The sequence below is a fragment of the Danio rerio genome, chromosome 11, assembly GCF_049306965.1.
Source record: "Danio rerio strain Tuebingen ecotype United States chromosome 11, GRCz12tu, whole genome shotgun sequence".
Taxonomy (NCBI): domain Eukaryota; kingdom Metazoa; phylum Chordata; class Actinopteri; order Cypriniformes; family Danionidae; genus Danio; species Danio rerio.
The window spans coordinates 9,000,915-9,020,398 of NC_133186.1; the positions used below are offsets into that span (position 1 = coordinate 9,000,915).

Sequence of the window (19,484 nt, forward strand, 5' to 3'; positions counted from 1 at the left end):
AGTGAAGCGCAGACAAAGGAGAAGTCCAACAAAACTCAGGAGCAAATTGTTTCAGCAACCTAAATCATGAACAAACTTCCATGTTTATCATCACCTATGAACTCGAAATGACGTCAGTAGTGATTCACTCTCTGTATTATGCTGCCTGACTGCCTGTGGTTTCAACTAGGTCTGGTGTTGACGTAATAATGGCGGATACTTTCACTTTTCAGTAAGACCAGTAAGTGGGGGGCCAGTCAGGAGCCACTTGTGCTTTTAGTGGGCACACACTTTATCAGAATGAAGCTGATAAAATATGATAGGTGCACAGAAAAAATAGTCCAACAACACAGTTGAATCACAAATAAAAGATGCTATCATTGCATGTTAAAAACTGATGATGTATTACCACAAGCACAAGCAATGGTACGGTGCACTGACCTTAGGGCTGGACACTTAATCAAAGGCGATTTAGTAATCCTTTACTTGAAGGTGATCATGAAATTAAACTTGATGCATGCTCTTGGCAATTGCAAAGATGACATTGGACCCTATCATACACCCGGGGCAATAAGGCGCAAGGCGTGTATGGCGCGATTTGCTGCTTTTTTCAGACCAGCGCAACCCTAATTTACACATTTTGCACCACATTGTTTAAATAGCAAATCCATTTGCGCCACTTTGTGGATTCATGGGTGTTCCTGTCTAAAAAGGAGGTGTGTCAAGGCACATAGTTGTTGCCTTGCTAATTTGAGGAACTGAAATTGACTGCACAATCGAACAACTAAAAGCTGGTCTAAAGTCCAGCGCAAAGCATGTTAGTTATGCGCCTATACTGGGTTAAATGCTTACATATTGCTTAATACACACAGGATGTAAGAAAAAAAAATATTAAAACGTTACAAAATTATTTTCTACATAAATATAAAAACCTCTACCTCCATGCCGCCTTCATGACAGGGGGCTATTTTAAATGTATTCATGACAATTTGCTTTTATATAATGTTATTACTATTACAGACTGCGTCTATATTTGATATAAACGAACTTCTTGGGCTGATGATACCATGTGTGTGATTATTGAAGTGTCTCCGCCATCTGATTCATTCAGAAAGAAAAGGACAAACGCGAGAGTGAAGCGCAGACAAAGGAGAAGTCCAACAAAACTCAGGAGCAAATTGTTTCAGCAACCTAAATCATGAACAAACTTCCATGTTTATCATCACCTATGAACTCGAAATGACGTCAGTAGTGATTCACTCTCTGTATTATGCTGCCTGACTGCCTGTGGTTTCAACTAGGTCTGGTGTTGACGTAATAATGGCGGGTACAGCCCCTCACCTCTGCTCATGTTCAAACCAAACTGAGATCAGCGCGGTGTTTCTTATGCCGAGTTTTTATCCGTCATACATGTTGCAAGATCGAGTTGATCGAATATGTCTTGACATAACCCACACAGAAGTGACTTAGTAAAGTCGTGTATGATTTTAATCATTGTATTGGTCTGAATTCCCTTGTCAGGCAGAGCTGGAGCAGCACGAGAGGATCACAGCGAATTAAACGAACAGTATAAACAGAAGAAAAACACACAACTCAAGACCCTTAAATGCTTGTATGTGTTGTATTTTCACCAGCGCTGTGATGCTCGTCCACAACTTCATGCAGGGGGTTAAATTAGGCTGTCCAGTCTCTGTGTTCAGTCCGTTACAATCATGGTGGAAACCAGGACAGGCAGTCAGGCAGCGTAATACAGAGAGTGAATCAAAGCACATCAAATGATCAGTAATTAAAAAGGAAAAAAAAAAGAAGAACAGAATAAAAATCTATACTTTTATATTAGACACACATCTGATGCCTGTATTTGCAGCATCTTCACGTCCACAACTTCACACATTGGGTTAAATTAGGCTTTACAGTCTCCTTTACTTCCATTGTTTCTGTTCAGCAGAGGGAACTCAACCAACCCTGTGACGTCAGACACAGCGACATTCCAAGAAGGCGGCACCCTAGGTCTAAAATCTATAGTAAAACATGCCGTTTTCTGCTAAACGGTTACATTAATCAAGTTTGTTTAATATATTTTCATTAAGGTGGAATCCAATGTACAAATAAGGTAAACTTGAGTAAGTGCTTCATTTCCCCTTTAACCCACAGTTTGTTCTACATGTTCTGTGCTAGAGGCCATCTAACTGCATGATATAAACGTTGCAGGAATGCCAAATGTAGTAAGATGAGTTAATTACAAAAAATATTTAGATTACAGAACATGGCTTTGACTAGTTTAATGATGTACTACAGCACCAAATCTTGTTATTATGTTGATAGATTTCCTTTATAAAGTAACAAAATTTAGGGTATTTTGGTTTATTATGAGCAGGTACTTTTCTGGTGATTTTTCTACCATTATTTGGCAACAAAAATGATTCAAAGTTCACACCTTTCCCATCTGGGGACTCCATCTACAACTTTTGTAAAATGCATTTTTCACTAATCCACTATCCCTCGATTGCAAATATAGGGGTGCCATTGAGGTGGCAAAGCTTGTTAACACAAGGGCACGGTAACAGCCCCTTTGTACCTGTGAAAAAATCTCAGAGCCAATGCACTGAGCCAGAACTCAAACCGTTTTTACGATGATGCACATTACCAAACACCAACGCATGGGAAGCTTTCGAGAATGTCTCGCGTAGAGGCTGGGATCTTTGTATGCTAACAGATTGGAATGGAAATATTTAGCCTCATTACAAGGTTGGTAAGACTCAAGCAAACCGAGAGGAGCGCCAGGATATGAAGAGTGCGCTTGAAAATATTTAGTCATGCATTATTCATTATTTTGATTCCTCTCCTGCCTCTAAGCTCATTTCCAGAGTACCGGCCATAGGCACGAGACACAGCAGAATGATTTTTCACACTCTAGTTGCTACAGCATTGCCAAACACTGTACACACGAGAAGGGTTTCTCCCGAAGGGTAAGGCTGTGTCTTTTAGTCGGCTGCATTATTCACAAAAATAGTTCACCCCAAATTTACGGTTCTGCCATTATTTACTCATTATCATGCTGCGTTGAAGCCACATGCTGTTTTGTTTTCATTTTTTTCATGGGTAAAAAAAGGAACATATTTTTAAATAACACCGCTTGCTGACCTGTTGTTCGTAAGCAGGTTGTCAATTTGTAAAATAGAAAAAAAAATGTGAATTTTATTTGGAATTGTTTATTGAAAACAAGGTGTTTAACTTTCATTATTCATTGAAAAGTGTATATTGCTTACACATTTTGGTTCTGGTTGGATCAGCCGAATATATATTTTAACCCATTTTGTGTCTAAGCACTAAATTGCCATTAATGAATGTATTTCTATATATTGTTATAGAAATAAAAATGAAAACATTCTTAGAAATATCAAATACATATTACACATATTACCATACAGTATATATATATATATATATATATATATATATATATATATATATATATATATATATATATATATATATATATATATATATATATATATATATACACAGTATATATATATATATATATATATATATATATATATATATATATATATATATATATATATATACACACACACACACACACACACGCTATGTTATTATTGTAAGTAAACAAACCCATATGAGTTGTTCATAATATTAACATGAAAGTTCATCTTAATCACACGACTATAATAAACAGACTGATGTTATTTTTCTTGCAATCAATGCACTTGGATTAATATTGCCAAACAAACAAACAAACAAACTGCATAGACAATATATTCATTTATACAACAGTTCTGTCTGGTTTTCGAATCTGATTGGCTGATAGCCGTGCAATATTCTGCAATTTCAGAACTCTTACAGCCTCTTCACTCTTCTGTATTACTCCGCCCACATAGAGTGACAGCAGATCAATAAACTCACTACAGTTTGACAAATATTTCAGCTGTTGGACAACATAATGTACTTTTGAAGCTTTTTAGGCAATAGTGTAGCTGTTTAGATTGCAACTTTGCAGTTTATTTATAAGGAAAGTGCTTATTTTACATATTTATCATTTCTGAGATACAGAGCGTCAGCATCCATCAGCCTTTCATTGAGCAGTGCAAAACGGTTGACCTTGTCCATCCACATGATGGCGACAGAGACCCCATAATAAGCCATTAGAAGAGAAAGTATCAGATATTTTCAAACTAAAGCTGTTAAAAACATTATAAAATTAGTGAGTGAGCTAGCTTTGGCTTTTTTGAGGATAATTATTGTGTTCCCCTAATTGCAACAGAGAAATACTGGGAAATCTCTGTAGGCTGATGGCATTTCATGCCGTACAGCCTTATAATCTTAAAATGTGAGCAAAATCACCAGTTTTGTCCACACCTTAGACATTACGCTAGAGAATCTTTCAAATACTAGCTCTAAAGTGACATTGGTGAAGTAGCAATGGTTTCTGCTGTTCTGACAACAGCTGAAAATGTGAATGAATAGCGGAAGAAAGTAGCTCCTAATACAAAAGGATTTCTAGACTTTCCGTGTCAGATTTTTTTGTAATATATATATACACAATTACGCCATAAAACTGTTGTATAAATGCAATATCACACAAGTTGCAGTGCGATATGCCTGTATATCATCACTGATGGGACACCATGCACGCCTACCACCAGAGTCGTTATACAGCCACATTGTGTGATATTGCTCACATTTTTATTTTTGGGTGAACTACCCCTTTAAGACCCTCAAAATACACATTATTAATTTCAATCCATTCAAAAATTATAATGTAATGTGACGTAAAATGAAATACCCTTCCAAGTCCGAACATATACAGGAACACTTTTATATACATATAAAGGTCGAACTGCCTTTAGCTGCAGTCTTGTGAAGTTACAGTATGATCCTTTAGAAAGAGTTAAAAAGAAACACCGCTCCGACAAATCAAGATGTCATCCGCAGGCAACGGTAATAATCTGTGATTCAGACATGAAGTCATCAGACACGCATGTCATCAGAGCATCTCAAGCCACATAGTGGCCGCTCTCGCTTGCAAAACACTTGAACTTTGAAAGTCAAAAAGCACTCCAGTGTACATTATATCAGAAACCCTACACTCAACAGCTTAAACACAGTAGGAGCATCTTAATGTTTACTTATTCTAGGCCTGTCAAATAGGCAAAGCTCTGCAGACATTTCAATACACCCACCCAGGGTTTTCACTATTATACCATCTCTGAATAAAAATTTGAGAAGAGCATAATGGCCTTTACCTTGGTGAGAGGAATCGTTGCGATTTCCCCAGCCTTCTCGGACCTGCAAAGAAAGAAAATGTTCAAATTAACATGCTGGCAAAAGAATGGATTAAATAACCAGAGGAAAGTGTGATATACTATCTATTACTGAGAGGTACTTTGACTCTAAAATCCAGTTTTTTCGTTACTCCAATGACATTAAAGAGCAGGCTAGATAAGCGGTCAAAAGCCTAAAGGCAAGGCCAAAAGGGTGCTGCATGTGGAGCATGGAGTGAATCCGTTACAAGACTCGGTAAAAACTTTTCTAGGTTTGGTCCACAGGGTAAAGCGTACCTCCGATCTTTCAAACAGTCAGCCCTCTGGGAACGTGTGGACTGATTCTCCATTCCATTTTCATTCACTGTTGTGTCTTATAAAGTCCTTGCTTTTGGCTCGGTCCCTGTGTCTTTGAAATTCAAATAGTTTTCGGTCTTTTTACTGTGTGGCTTTGTAGCTGTAGGGCTGAATTTCAGAGGTACTAATCTGCTTTTGGAGAGAGGAATCTTGCAGTAGCACTTAATGTCTGGCCAGTTTTAAATCGTCCGGGAGGTTACGACTAACAGCAAATCAACTGAAGAGATTCAGCCACACACGAGACAATGGCAGAACTACGACTAAATACATTGTTTTGGTCCTTGTTGGCTGACAATTATTTGCCAATTGCTTTGCTTCAGGCCAGGAATGAGGAGACAGAGCTGGTTTACTGACTTCACTTTATCTTATTCGCGTTTCAATTCAAAGCAAGACAAATAGACCATTTCACTGGGGTCATGTCATTGGCCCATGAACATTTCCTGCTTGTAACTATTTCATAACTGTAACAAGAGGCAATTTTATCATAACTTAGTGTTAAACAGCAATCATAAATTTATCAATAACACACTCACACACAAAACCATACGCACACATATATTAATATTCACAGTAATATTCACAGACATAGAGCAGTGCCTTGACATAAAAAATTGTCATGGGGTTGGAATAAAGTACATTTGTCAGTCACCTGTTAATTTAAGCTAATTTAAGTTAATTATACGTAGACAGAGAAAAAAATTGCAACCTTTCATATGAGGTTTAACCTGTAAGCCAGCACTTTCTTCTGCTGATTTAAGCTGTGGTCACACTGAACTTTTCTCCCCATAGACTTCCATTCATATGCACGCGAATGCGTCAGACCGGAAACGCAAGGTCATGGGTCAAGTTTCGCAGGTCCCTGCGGTGCAAAGTTCAAGCTTGATGAACTCTGACCTGCAAAATCGCATCACTTGACGGTGTGAGACCAATCGAGGATCATAACATGACCTTTCTGGACAAAAATTTAAAACATGGACCAACCGCTCGCTTTTTTTAAATGTCTAATGATCTTGTTTAATTCCGCCTCTTGTTGCAGCACTGCATGACAGAATTTCACATTATCAAACTCTAGTGTGACCGCATCTTTACACTTACCTAACTTTAAATAGTAACAGTGATTGACTCCAGTGAGCTACAAACATTAATTAGGTATCATAGGAAAGAAGACACTTTGAGCTTTACTATGTATATAGTCCATCTAAAAGTTTGACGCTAAAAAATATAAAAAGTTATACAGAGTGGGTATAGTTTGGTACGCAGACCTGAGAGGGATGTGATGATGGGGGAAAAAATTGGTGGAAGAAAAAAAAAAAACTCACTGGGAGAAAAATAAACAAAGTGATTGGAAAACATATTTTTCAAGATGTTTTGCGTTCCCTCGCAAAGATGTTTTGCGTTATCTCGCAAAGCTATTTCTCCACAAACACTTCCTGTTCGCTTCATTCATGTAAACAAAGGAGTGCTCAACCCTGTTCCTGGAGATCTACCTTCCTGCAGATTTCAGTTGTAACCCTTATCAAACACACCTGTTTGTAATTATCAAGTGCTGTTCAGGTCCTAATTAATTGGTTCAGGTGTGTTTGATCGGGGTTGGAGCTAAACTCTGTAGGAAGGTAGATCTCCAGGAACAGGGTTGAGCACACCTGATGTAAACCCTCCCGTTTTTGCCGAAATTCTCCCATATTTTACCATTCTATCCCACTTTCTTTCCAGTAAAGCTGTGCGTCGATCGTTGCCTTTCATATGCACCTCTGAACCAGTGAATGCATATATAAGCGCCGACTGACAGACGTGCTCCATACAATAAACTGATCCCAGATCAGCTTCTGTACACGCCATTTACAGAGGAGCAAAAACGAAGGACACTTTTGAATTTGGGTGTATGTTTAAACAGATACACTGAATAATATGTAACATCCGTCCTGCATGTTTTATTTTAAACAGCTATTTTTTCTCTTAAATGAGCACAAACAGTTTCTAAAGTAATGGAATGCTTTCATTATAGATCTGTGCATTCTTACAGAGACACCTCTGTTATCAAAATAAACAAAACCAGAGATCCATTTGTTGCTCACTCGTTTGATAACAGAGGTATTACTTTAAATGGCGTGTACAGAAGCTGATCTGGGATCAGTTTATTGTACGGTGCGAGTCTGTCAGTCAGTGCTTATATATGCAATCACTGGTTCAGAGGTTGCATATGAAAGGCGACGATCGCGGAAAAACGGGAGGGTTTATTTGAATGAAGTGAACAAGAAGCGTTTGTGGAGAAACATCTTTGCGAGATAACGCAAAACATTTTTGCGAGGGAACGCAAAAACCTTAGAAATAGGTTTTTTTCCACACAGTTTTTTTTTCCACCAATTTTTTCTCCATCATCACATCCCTTCCGGGTCTCCGTAGTTTGGGGTTATTTCGATACTGATGCTAAATCGATACTTTTAAAATGGTACTGGTGCCAAAATGGTGCCTGAACTGATACTTTTAAGCCACAAAATTATAATGGATGACTCTAGAAAAATCTTTTATTTGACAAAACAACAAATATTTTAATCATATTAATTGAAAAAGTATGCATCAATTTGTATTTTATATATTTGAGTTTTTCAATGTCCCTTTAATAATGTTCCTCCGGAGTTTCATGTAATTTCGGGTGTTTAATTGTTCGACTTTAACTGAAGTTGAGCAGTTTCACTTTCGTTAATGAATGATGGTTTGGAATTCTGAATTCATAATTATATTAAAATAAAAGCAAAATGATTTTATAAGCAATGTGAGCAAGATGATGTCTAATTATAAGAACATGTGTATAAGTTAAGATTTTGCATAACCTTAATGAACCATGTTTATCAGGTAATGTCTTTATACACATAAAGCAGATCACACATATGGAGCAGAATCTAAATCTGTGTGTGCATTGAACATATGTTTGGGTTTTTTTTCCTCTAATGACTAATGCATACTTCTGACAGAAACTGTGAAATTCTATGTTTTTTTTTTTTGTTTTTTTTTAAACAGCTGCCATGTACCGAAGATAAAGTTTTAAATTATTCTGATGAATAACTTTTCAGACAAATTAGACAACATCTAACATCTACATCTTTATATCAAGCCAAAACTTCCCTTCATATCTTCTTCCTTTTTTTCTACATTCTGTCTTAGACTCCGTGGTCTTTTTTGGAGTTTGATGCTTTCCCAGGTGCTTAGCTGGTCTGTGCAGGCTTGAGAAACATATTTATAGAAAATGAAAACTGCTCACTTCCTTACTACTGCCAGAGGAAAAGTACAGTCATATTCTAATTAGTCAAGCATATTTCACAACTACTGCTCATTTAAATTAGCATTTGCTTTCTTTTCCAGTTTCACATTTATAGTTTACTTGTCCGCTAGGGAAAGTAAAATTCACTTTTACTTGCTCATCAAAAAATTCCCTTGTTGAGCCTTGTCGTTAACGTCGAGCCCCCAAAGCTTTACAATCTTTACAATGCCTGCATAAAAATAATAATAATAATAATAATAACACTAAACAGCAATATTACTTACAGTTTATTTAACTAAACAGGGCTATTCACCTTTAAAGTAACTTTTAAAGAGGAGATTTAAAAACAATAAAAATAAAAAAATGAAAAAGTGTCCTACCTAGAAGTGGCCTCATTTTAATCAAAATACGGTAACTTTAGACTAACTGTAAAAACAAGGGAAACAACCAAAGGAGACCCCAGAATAAAAAAAAGTGTCCTATATATTATGTAAACTTCATGGACCAGTTATATATGTTAAAACTTTAAATTTGTGAGCAGTTTTAAAACCCCTGAAACAAACTTAATCAAAAATATGTCACTACCAACCTACAGTAACCTTAGCCTAACTATTTTAACCATACCTTTTAACCCTAATCAAAGAGCATTGGTATACAGTGAGGTTAAAGTTACTGTAGGTTGGTAGGAACTTGTAATGGTATAGCCCACAAACGAGCAGGAGTTTAGGCTACATAAGCTAGAGAGCCCAACTCTAGAAAATAGCTTGTTTACCAAGTCAATGCAACAGTGCTACTGCAGTGCCTCAAGCAAACTCGTATATTGTGGATACCGGTTGTTGTTATTATTATTTTTTTTTTGTAGATATACTTGGAGTAAATGGAGTAAATGGCTGGTAGAAGATGAATAAACAATCCTATCCAAAATTAGCAAATTGCGAAATTAGCCAGATCAGAACTATCTCGGCCTGTAGCAGCAGCAGTGAAAGGGTGTTCAGTGCTGCTGGATGCAACACCCTAAACACAGGACTGCGCTAAAGCCATTTACAGTGGATTCAATAATGTTCCTCCACAAAAACAAGCAGCCTAATCTTGGTGAGTAAAGGGTTTTTAAATGATAAATAAATATTAAACCATAAAAACCTAATTTGTGGTATACAGGCTAATGTTGGCATTAAGCTATTCTTTTAATATTCAGCTTTACCGTCGCCTTAAGGCCAGATATTAAAGAGAAGTGGCAAAACAAATCCTGCAGAGCCTTTATCTTAATTTCGTAATTGCCAAACACCTGTCAAAATTTAGAATTTATTTTAATTGAATTTGGTAAGAAAGACTTCTTTTCATTGGTGTGTTGGCCAACTTAAAGGCTAAGTGTACATATAGGCCTATTTGAAGTGCTAAAATGTAACGATGTTACAGAGGACTTATTTTATTTCTTTGTTTCAACTTCCAAATGGCCTGTTTGTTACGAATAAATTATGTTTGCCCACAAACAAGCCCGCAAACGAGCAGGAGTTTAGGCTATATAAGCTAGAGCCCAACTCCAGAATATAGCTTGTTTACCAAATCAATGCAAGAGTGCTACTGCAGTGCCTCAAGCAAACATGTATATTGTGGATAACTGTTGTTATTATTTTTTTGAAGATATACTTGGAGTATGTTTTTTTTTTTGATTTATGTTCCTGTTTTGTTCTAATACTAATGAGAACTGTGAATTTAGTCCATTTGAGTAAACTAAGCAATTTGAGCACAGTAAAACCCCATTAATGAAGAGAACTCAAACCGTTTTGTATACACCTTCACTGTGGATGGACTTTCTGGCACTTTAAAGGTGCAGTAGGTGATTGTCTTCAGAAACATTTTTGTTGTGCTGGTTGAAAGTCTCTTCACAGTCCAATAGTAATGATTACAGTAAATGATCTAAATGTGTTTATATGTATTTTTATATTCTGGGTAAAGCATAAAACTAAAAAATGTTCATCCAATTAAATAGAGTCGGACCGACATCTCCCATAATTCCGATAAGCAGGTCAGACTGTCTGTTAGCATATGTAGATTCGGACTTCTGCGCATCTGTTCACGCAGATCCGCCATTAGCGCGTGCCTGTCTGCTTCACAAACGCATGCGCGCGAGCGAGCTGCGGGCCGCTCACCGATGCTGAGTTGGAGCCGGAGGCGCCGAAGGACAAACAAGCTTGGGCCGATTACTGTAAAGCCAGGCGCGGGTATAATTCGCCCTTAAAGCGGCCGCGCAGTCGCGAGACAGATCGGGAGAAATCAAATGCAGAATTGAAACTTTTAAAAACCTGAATCAATATTGGAGTTACTTTAGCACGCTGGAGGAAGGACGACACCATGGCTGAAGTACCACTGTTAGACAGGTAATGTTGTTTTAAAACTTTGTCCGGCTAAGTTTATGTTAGATTGTGTTGTTATGAATGACTCATATGCACAGACGTGTTGTTCAGCCAGTGAAATCTCCCGGTGAAAGATTGATGTGAGTATTTTCAGTTTCATAAGGTCCTTTGACAGCATCTATAATGTATAGTTATATTTAGTTTAACAACAAAACACCAGTAAATAGCGCTATTCCGCCCAACCTGCTTTATTGAGTTGAAATTGCTTTTATATTCACATTGGGCCATTTCTGAACAATGATAGCCTTCCTATACTGTTTACCATGCTACTCTGAATATTCGCTCTGAAATAGCATGTAAGTGTGGCAAAGTATTTCATGTAATTCCTGCACGGCGCTGGCACTAACTAACTAGCGAATGATATGAACTAGTGGGTTGTCTGTCTGCTGTTGTGACGCGGTGCGCGCACGCTCGCGATTTTAGGGGGTGTGGCTTTGAATCACAGTCCCTCCCCGCCGTCCAAAGATAATATGCTAAGCGGTTAGCATTTTGGCAGATCACCTACTGCACCTTTAAATAAACACCACCTAGCACAACCATAATGTTTTTGAACCCTCACAAACTCACATTTCTCCCCTGAAAATGAGCTGGTGGGCTTGTTTTCATCACATTGTTACTTTATAACATAGTAGTCTATTTTAAAGTAGTTAAACAACTGCAATATGACTAGCAAATTTAGTTTTGTTTTATCAGAGTAACTATGGAAAAACTATACCAATAATAAAACTGTAAGTTATTAGTTTATTTTATTAATACATTTTTAACTACCTAGTCCATTTCTATCTTTTTCCACTAAATAAAATGAAACGTGTATATAACAACCAGGGTTAAAACAACATATCAGTAGAAACAATGGCATTATCTAATTCATCCCAAAAATAATAAATGTTAAAAAAACACCTCTGCTCCAATTGTAAAAAAGTCTTAATGAATGTAGACAAATCAATCGGCAGACTGACAATATAATTGCCTGCGCACAAAAAATATCGAGTAGCTCCACTATAGTGCCTTAATTGAATTGAAAAAGCAAAGCTCTGAGTCAGTGCTCAGAATCCATCAGCTGTATATAATCAATGAATCCAGAGGTTATCAAACGCAAGGCCTTTTAAAGTCAGCATCTGAAGCCGCCTGACCCTCTAGCTGTGGGGTAAAGCCTCTGTCTTCTTAAGTATATTTCGCTTTCAATAATGGAGGCCGCTGCCAGATGAAAGCCAGTCAGGCCTTTAAAATATTTAACCCGGGCTTTTGTAAGAGAGACGCATAATGCAGTGGAAATGACATTCTCTGTAACTCTGGCGCGAATGAATTTCTCTTGGCTTTAATTATTTCTTTCTCTTCACGTCCCCCAGAGTCCTCCTCTCTGCAGCCAAAGGATGGTGCGAACGCTTCATGTCTGACCTCCATTTTTCAAAACTTCTACAGTTCTGTCAGGAGACCAAACGTCCCACATTTACCACCGAAAATCCCTCGCGTCCTCACACCCAGGTGTGGACCGCATTGTCCCCAGGTCTTTGTCACAATTCTGTGAAAGCTAGCACATTTGAATAAGGCAACCGAGTCAAACGCACAGACCGCTCTGCTGTTAAGAGACAATACGAAACAGCTAATTGAATCGAATGTGCAAATGAAAGCCTAAACTGGATGTGAAGATGAAATCTAGCACTACAGCTTTTAGAGAGCCTCAAGAGACTCTCACTACACATGAAGGCCCTGAGGGGAGGCTTTTACTCATTAGTGAGTTGTAAGATTGGTGTTAAGAGTGAGACTGACAGCGAGGGAGAGAAAGAGAGAGGGATATTTCTCTAGTAAAGAAAGACAAACGATGAATGAGGTACTTACTGCAGGATAAACTCGTAAACAAGCACTTGAAACCAGCAAACAAGCAGCTACTTATTGATTTATGTGTAATTGCAAGTTACGATGCACAGATTCAGCTTAAAGAGGTAGTTTACCCAAAAAAGAAAGTTCTATCATTATTTAATCACCCTTGTTTGAAAGGCTTGCGTTTCTTTTTAACCACATTGTAAAACCCAATAACTAAAACTGTTTAAGGAAACCGATTGCAACAAACCATTTAAGTTCAAAAACTAATCCTAATGAGTCCTGTGAACTTAATCCATTAGAGTAAATGAAGGAATTTGAGCATAGTAAAACCCGATAAATGAAGAGAACTCAAACCAACTGAGTACTGTAAAGCATAATAAGCTAAGGCAACACAAAATATTTGAAGAAACTGATTGAAACAAACCATTTGAGTTAAAAACGAATCTATACGAGTACTGTGAACTTAATCCATTTAAGTTCAAGTAATATTGAGGTATTTAATTAACTCATTACCTTTAATACTGAGTTCAAAACTCTTTTCAAATGAGAGATAACTTTCTGTCAATTTTGAGTTAAAGACACTCATTTCATTTGATTAAGATGACTGTTGGGTTTTACAGTGCATGAAAAATAATCTGGAAACCTTTAACCATAGACTTCCATAGTATTTGTTTATCCTACTATGGATGTTATAACAGAATAAAGAAACTCATAAAGGTTTGGAACTACTTGAGAGTGAGTAAATATTGAGTCAATTTGAACTTTTTGGGTGAACTAACAGTTTAACGCAACATTTTGGCATACTTGCATGCAAGAAACACTTCATAACCGATGTCATGATTTGCACTGAAGTTCAGCAGATTGGGTTTTCAAGGTGGTTATGCACCTGATGAAGAAGAGCAAAGCTCACGCAGTGCATCTTACAACCTCCAGGGGCCACTGTTGTTCTGCGGATCTCTAACTCAAGAGTCTCATCATTCCCTCTCATAACTACCCTCGACACCTGTCGTCATTAAGAAAACATTCACATATTCAAAAAGCAGGGGTGTGCAGACAGCTAAATTAAATAACTGTCAAAATACTGACATGAAAATCTGTTTCACTGCGAATATAAAGGAAATATTTTGTGTGTGGGGGGAAGGAAAAAAAAAAGTGAAGGAAAAAAAAAATCAAGTGGCAGGCGTGTTTAAGAGCAAGCCTTCAATTTTCCCCTTGATGTTGTGTTTTCTAAATTACGGCTGATACATCACCTTTAGATACTGTTTGAATAGTTCGAATAGTGTTAGTCTTTGCCAATTATTCTTGTAAGAGCACCAACAATGACTTTCAAAGTGAATTATATACCAGGGGAACTGTAGAGTAAAATTGCAGTCTAGTAAAGCTTTACAAAAATAAATAAATAAATAAAACCCTACAGATGAGTGAATGGAGTTGCGCGGCTCAATGAATCTGCTGTCAGAGCGACACACACACTCAAAGCACACTTTCTCTATAACTCCATCTCTCCGCTAGTTTGGATTTGGCTGGATTACCTCGACTGATATAAACACTGGAAAGGAGGGGATGCGGAAAGCAAATCTCGACAGTCTCCAGGTGGCAGAATCCTTCTGCACAGAGGAGCCTGAGATGGAGGGAGGGTCTAAAACGAGATCATTTCCGAGGGAAAAGCTTATTTACAGGGTCCTCACCTGCTTAAGTGCTGCTTAGTCAATCATACGGCGCCCGGCATATCACTTGAGGTGTGTGCCGGAGTGAAAATGAGTGCGTGAGGAAGCATCTGGGAGAGAGGAAACCGTCTGACGCGTCTAATCATGCTAGTCTAACCCACCGTCACACAAACAACTCAGAATCATTAGGGCCAGAAATCTATCTGGTTGTATTACACATGACACAGATCTGAACAGAGCTCATTTAAATATTAATACAAGCCTCATACATAAACAAGTACCGAATTTCTAAAAAAAGACTCCTGTCACAGATAAAGCCAAGGAGACGGCGCTTATAAAAAGATTGTGAGCCCGTGTTCGCATTCAGTCTGACTTGCGTTGTCAGTCAACGTACGACTTGTTTTATTGAGCTGTAATTCTTGGTGACTGGTACCGAACGTGCTGTAATTCGTTATCTACCATCTTGCATTACAGACAGAAGATGTACTTTTAAATGCAGATGTACAGCAGCAGAACAACAACAGCTCAAACAGCTAACCTAAAGTGGCACAGCCAAACTTGTATCTTGCAGTTGTGTGTGTGTGTTTTTTTTTTCATAAACTGAAAAACTAGAATTGGGATTTGACTTCAGTCTATGAAAAACTGCACCTTCTACATGGACTAACTAAGGAAATTGTAGCAGCAACAGATCTTCTGAGATATCTTTATGTTATTTTTTAATAGCCTCGATGCATGTGCATACAATGTTTGCTTGTTCATGTGTGCACTCACTCCTCCAGGGAGATGTTGGAGTAGATGAATGTGTGTACTGGATGAGTCGTCTCTGTTTGTCCTGTGCTGCTATTTAAGAGTTTCTCTTCCAGCAGTGACTTCGTGGACATCTGGGGAACGATCTCTAAGACTGCCCAACACCTGCAAGACAAAGAGAAAGAAAACACTTTGAATAATAATGATAAAAATCTATACTCATCAGCCACTTTATTAGGTACACCTCACTAGAACTGAATTTTGAACTACCTTAATCCTTCGTGGCATAGAATTAACAAGGGACTGAAAATATTCCTGAGATTTTGCTCCATATTGACATTATAGCATCACGCAGTTGCTACAGATTTGTTGGCTCCACATCCATCATTTGAATCTCCCATTCCATTACATCCCAAAGGTACTCTATTGGATTGAGTTCTGGTGACTGCGGAGGACATTTGAGTACAGTGAACTCATTGACATGTTCAAGAAACCAGTCTGAGCTGATTCATGCTTTATGAAATGGCGCGATATCCTGCTGGAAGTAGTCATCTGAAGATGGTCACACTGTGGTCATAAAGGGATGGACATGGTCAGCAACAATACTCAGGTAGCCTGTGGCGTTGACACAATGCTTGATTGTTATTATTGATGGGCCCAAAATGTGCCAAGAAAATATTCCACAAACCATAACACCACCACCAGCCTGAACTATTGATACAAGGCAGGATGGATCCATGCTTCCATGTTGTTTACGCCAAATTCTGACCCTACCATCTAAAAGTCGCAGTAGAAATCGAGACTCAGCAGACCAATCTTCTATTGGCCAATTTTGGTGAGCCTGTGCAAATTGTAGCCTCAGTTTCCCTTTCTTAGCTGACATGAGTGGCACCCAGTGTGGTCTTCTGCTTTTGTAGCACATCTGCCTCAAGGTTTGATGTGTTGTGCGTTCAGAGATGCTCTTCTGCATTCCTGGGTTTTAACAGGTGTTTATTTGAGTTACTGTTGCCTTTCTATCCACTCGAACCAGTCTGGCCATTCTCCTCTGACCTCTGGCATCAACAAGGCATTTGTGCACACAGAACCGCCGCTGGATATTTTCTCTTTTTCAGATCATTCTCTGTAAAGCCTAGAGATGGTTGTGTGTGAAAATCCCAGTAGATCTGCAGTTTCTGAAATACTCAGACCAGCCCGTCTGCCACCAACAACCATGCCATGTTCAAAGTCACTTAAATCCGCTTTCTTCCCCATTCTGATGCTTGGTTTGAGCTGCAGCAGATCGTCCTGACACATGCCTAAAAGTGTTGAGTTGCTGCCAAGTGATTGACTGATTAGAAATTTGCGGTAACGAGCAGTTGGACAGGTGTCCTTAATATAGTGGCCAGCGAGTGTATATATGGTCCTGAATGATACATGGTAAATATATAATAGAATATAAATGTATGATGTTATTCTAAAGGTATATATAAAATGGACAGAATGTATTATATGTGACTACATACAATATTAAACATGACATGCACAATTTGGCCAACTGACAAACCATGACAAATACACATTAGGTCAATGTAATAGTACAAAATAAAATCAATTACTATAAAATACATATACTTTACCACATCATTAATCAATCAATCAATGGATAGTTCACCCAAAAATGTATTAGGTTTATCAACCTTTATTAGGTTTTTAATATTTAGTTCTGTTGATGAAAATAAATAAACATATATAAATAAACAAATTAACCAAGGACAAACATCATGGAAGTTCATGAGAACCAGTTTCCAACATTTTTCAAAGTATCTTTTGTGTTCAACAGAAGAAACTCAAGCAAGAATGGAACAAAGGGGAACTGATAAGTAAACGATTCCAAAATGCTGTTTTCCTTTAACTATCCCTGTAATTACTCTATTATTAATAAATTAATGGTTGTCTACTATTATTAATTACTGTTGTCTACTATTAATTTACTCTTTTTAAAAATATTTTAAAAGTTTGAGTCAGTTAGATTTTATTTATTTACAATAATAATAATAATAATAATAATAATAATAATAATAATAATAATAATAATAATAATAATAATAATAATAATTAATAATAATAATGATGATGATAATAATAATAATAATAATAATAATAATTTCTTACATTTATATATCACTTTTCTAGACTCTCAAAGCGCTTTTACACAATCCTCATCCATCACCAGTGTGCAGAATCTACCTGGATGACCTTACGGCAGCCATATTGCGCCAGACCACACACCACACACCAGCTAATTGGTGGAGTGGAGACAGAGTGATGAAGCCAATTATGATATGGTGAAGGTAAGTAGGCCATGATTAACAGAGGCCAGTAGGCAAATTTGGCCAGGATGCCGAGGTTAAACCCTTACTCTTTTTTAAAGGACATCCTGGGAATTTTTAAACGCCCACAGAAACTCAGGACCTTGGTTTAACGTCTAATCCGAACGACAGAAAGACATTTATTTACTTTAAGATATTTATATGTGTATTGAGAAGTGATGCATTAAATGATTTAGCTATTCATCACAAAAACATGAACAAATTAATCAATTGATCAATAAAAATACGTATTTAACCAGTAAATACTAAGCAGTACAGCTGCTTTGTTCATAGACACACACACAGAAATAACACATATATTGCAGGAAGACACGGTGGCGCAGTAGGTAGTGCTGTCGCCTCACAGCAAAAGGGTCACTAGTTCGAGCCTCGGCTGGGTCAGTTGCCGTTTCTACGTGGAGTTTGCATGTTCACCCAGCGTTTGCGTGGGTTTCCTTCCGGATGCTCCCATTTCGCCCACAGTCCAAAGACATGCGGTAGGCAGGAGAATTGGGTAGGCTAAATTGTCTGTAGTGTATGAGTGTGAATGAGTGTTGTGGATGATTCCCAGAAATGGGTTGCAGCTGGAAGGGCATCCTCTGTGTAAAAACGTGCTGGATAAGTTTGCGGTTCATTCCGCTGTGGCGCCCCCTGGATTAATAAAGGGACTAAGCTGAAAAGAAAATTAATAAATGGATGAGCATTGCAGGAAGATGTCTCAACAGCCCACCGTGTTCATTTAAACAGAAGTCAGAACATTATTTCCCTCAACGCTTTGATAATTAATGCTCAAGTACTCAACACACTCTTCAGAAAAGCTCTATCATGGAAGAGCATGTGCATCCAACATGTTTCCCTTTCCCAAACAAAGCACTGGGAGGAGCCTGTGCACCAAACCCTGCCAATCACGATGCAGCTGCATGCATATAGAAGTGGTTACCTCATTCCTGTGCCAATTTAAGCAACATCCCTCCAGCTCACCTGCATTACATGTTTAAGCTTCCCTAAGCCCTCTATCACAGACCGCAAGCCAAATCTGCCCATCCAGTTTTCCTCTTAAGCGTTACATTAATATGCAGATATGAGCATCTTGACAGTTTACATATGGGTGATTGCTTAACTGGAGATGCATCTTGTAATAAGAGCTGTTCTTTTCAGTATCCTATTAGAAAATGTTAATGATTTAGTAATTCCTAAACACAAGTCTTTTTAAGTGCCTAATATAGAAAATCTGGATATGCCTAGCTGAATAATAACACATGGGAATGTCATACTTTAAGCTTCAAACACTATTGTCAACGTCCACAATGTAAATTCTGTCAGTATAAAGTTCTATATAAAAAAAAAAAAAGGGCTAATCGGAACAAAACATAGACTGTTACTCTGTACACAGGATCATTAATATGCATACACCGCAGCATTTCAGTAGCCACAATGTTTCAATATTTTAAAACAATATTTCATTGGCAAACATACATCCTTTCCATGTTATTCAGACAACCTAAGCTCATTCTGGAAACGTAGCCCCGCGGACGTTTCTGGAGACCGCGATTTACGTGACCGGAGGTACGTAAAGGCCGCGTTTGGTTTTTTACGAGCGA

General features: G+C 37.8%; 1 protein-coding gene across 48 annotated transcripts in view; it reads right to left on the reverse strand.

Moving 5' to 3' along the window:
* si:ch211-51h4.2 overlaps positions 1-19,484 on the reverse strand; it is a 488,455-nt gene that overhangs the window by 247,505 nt on the left and 221,466 nt on the right. For all 48 annotated transcript variants that reach the window (XR_012387016.1, XR_012387017.1, XR_012386996.1 and 45 more), the window contains 2 exons: positions 15,560-15,700; positions 5,250-5,292 (listed from right to left, as the gene is read on the reverse strand). Coding sequence is in view for 22 of the 48 variants with exons in the window: in XM_073916367.1 (XP_073772468.1) it covers positions 5,250-5,292; positions 15,560-15,700 (184 nt within the window). In the remaining 26 variants the exon portion in view is untranslated. The remainder of the gene's footprint in view (positions 1-5,249; positions 5,293-15,559; positions 15,701-19,484) is intronic.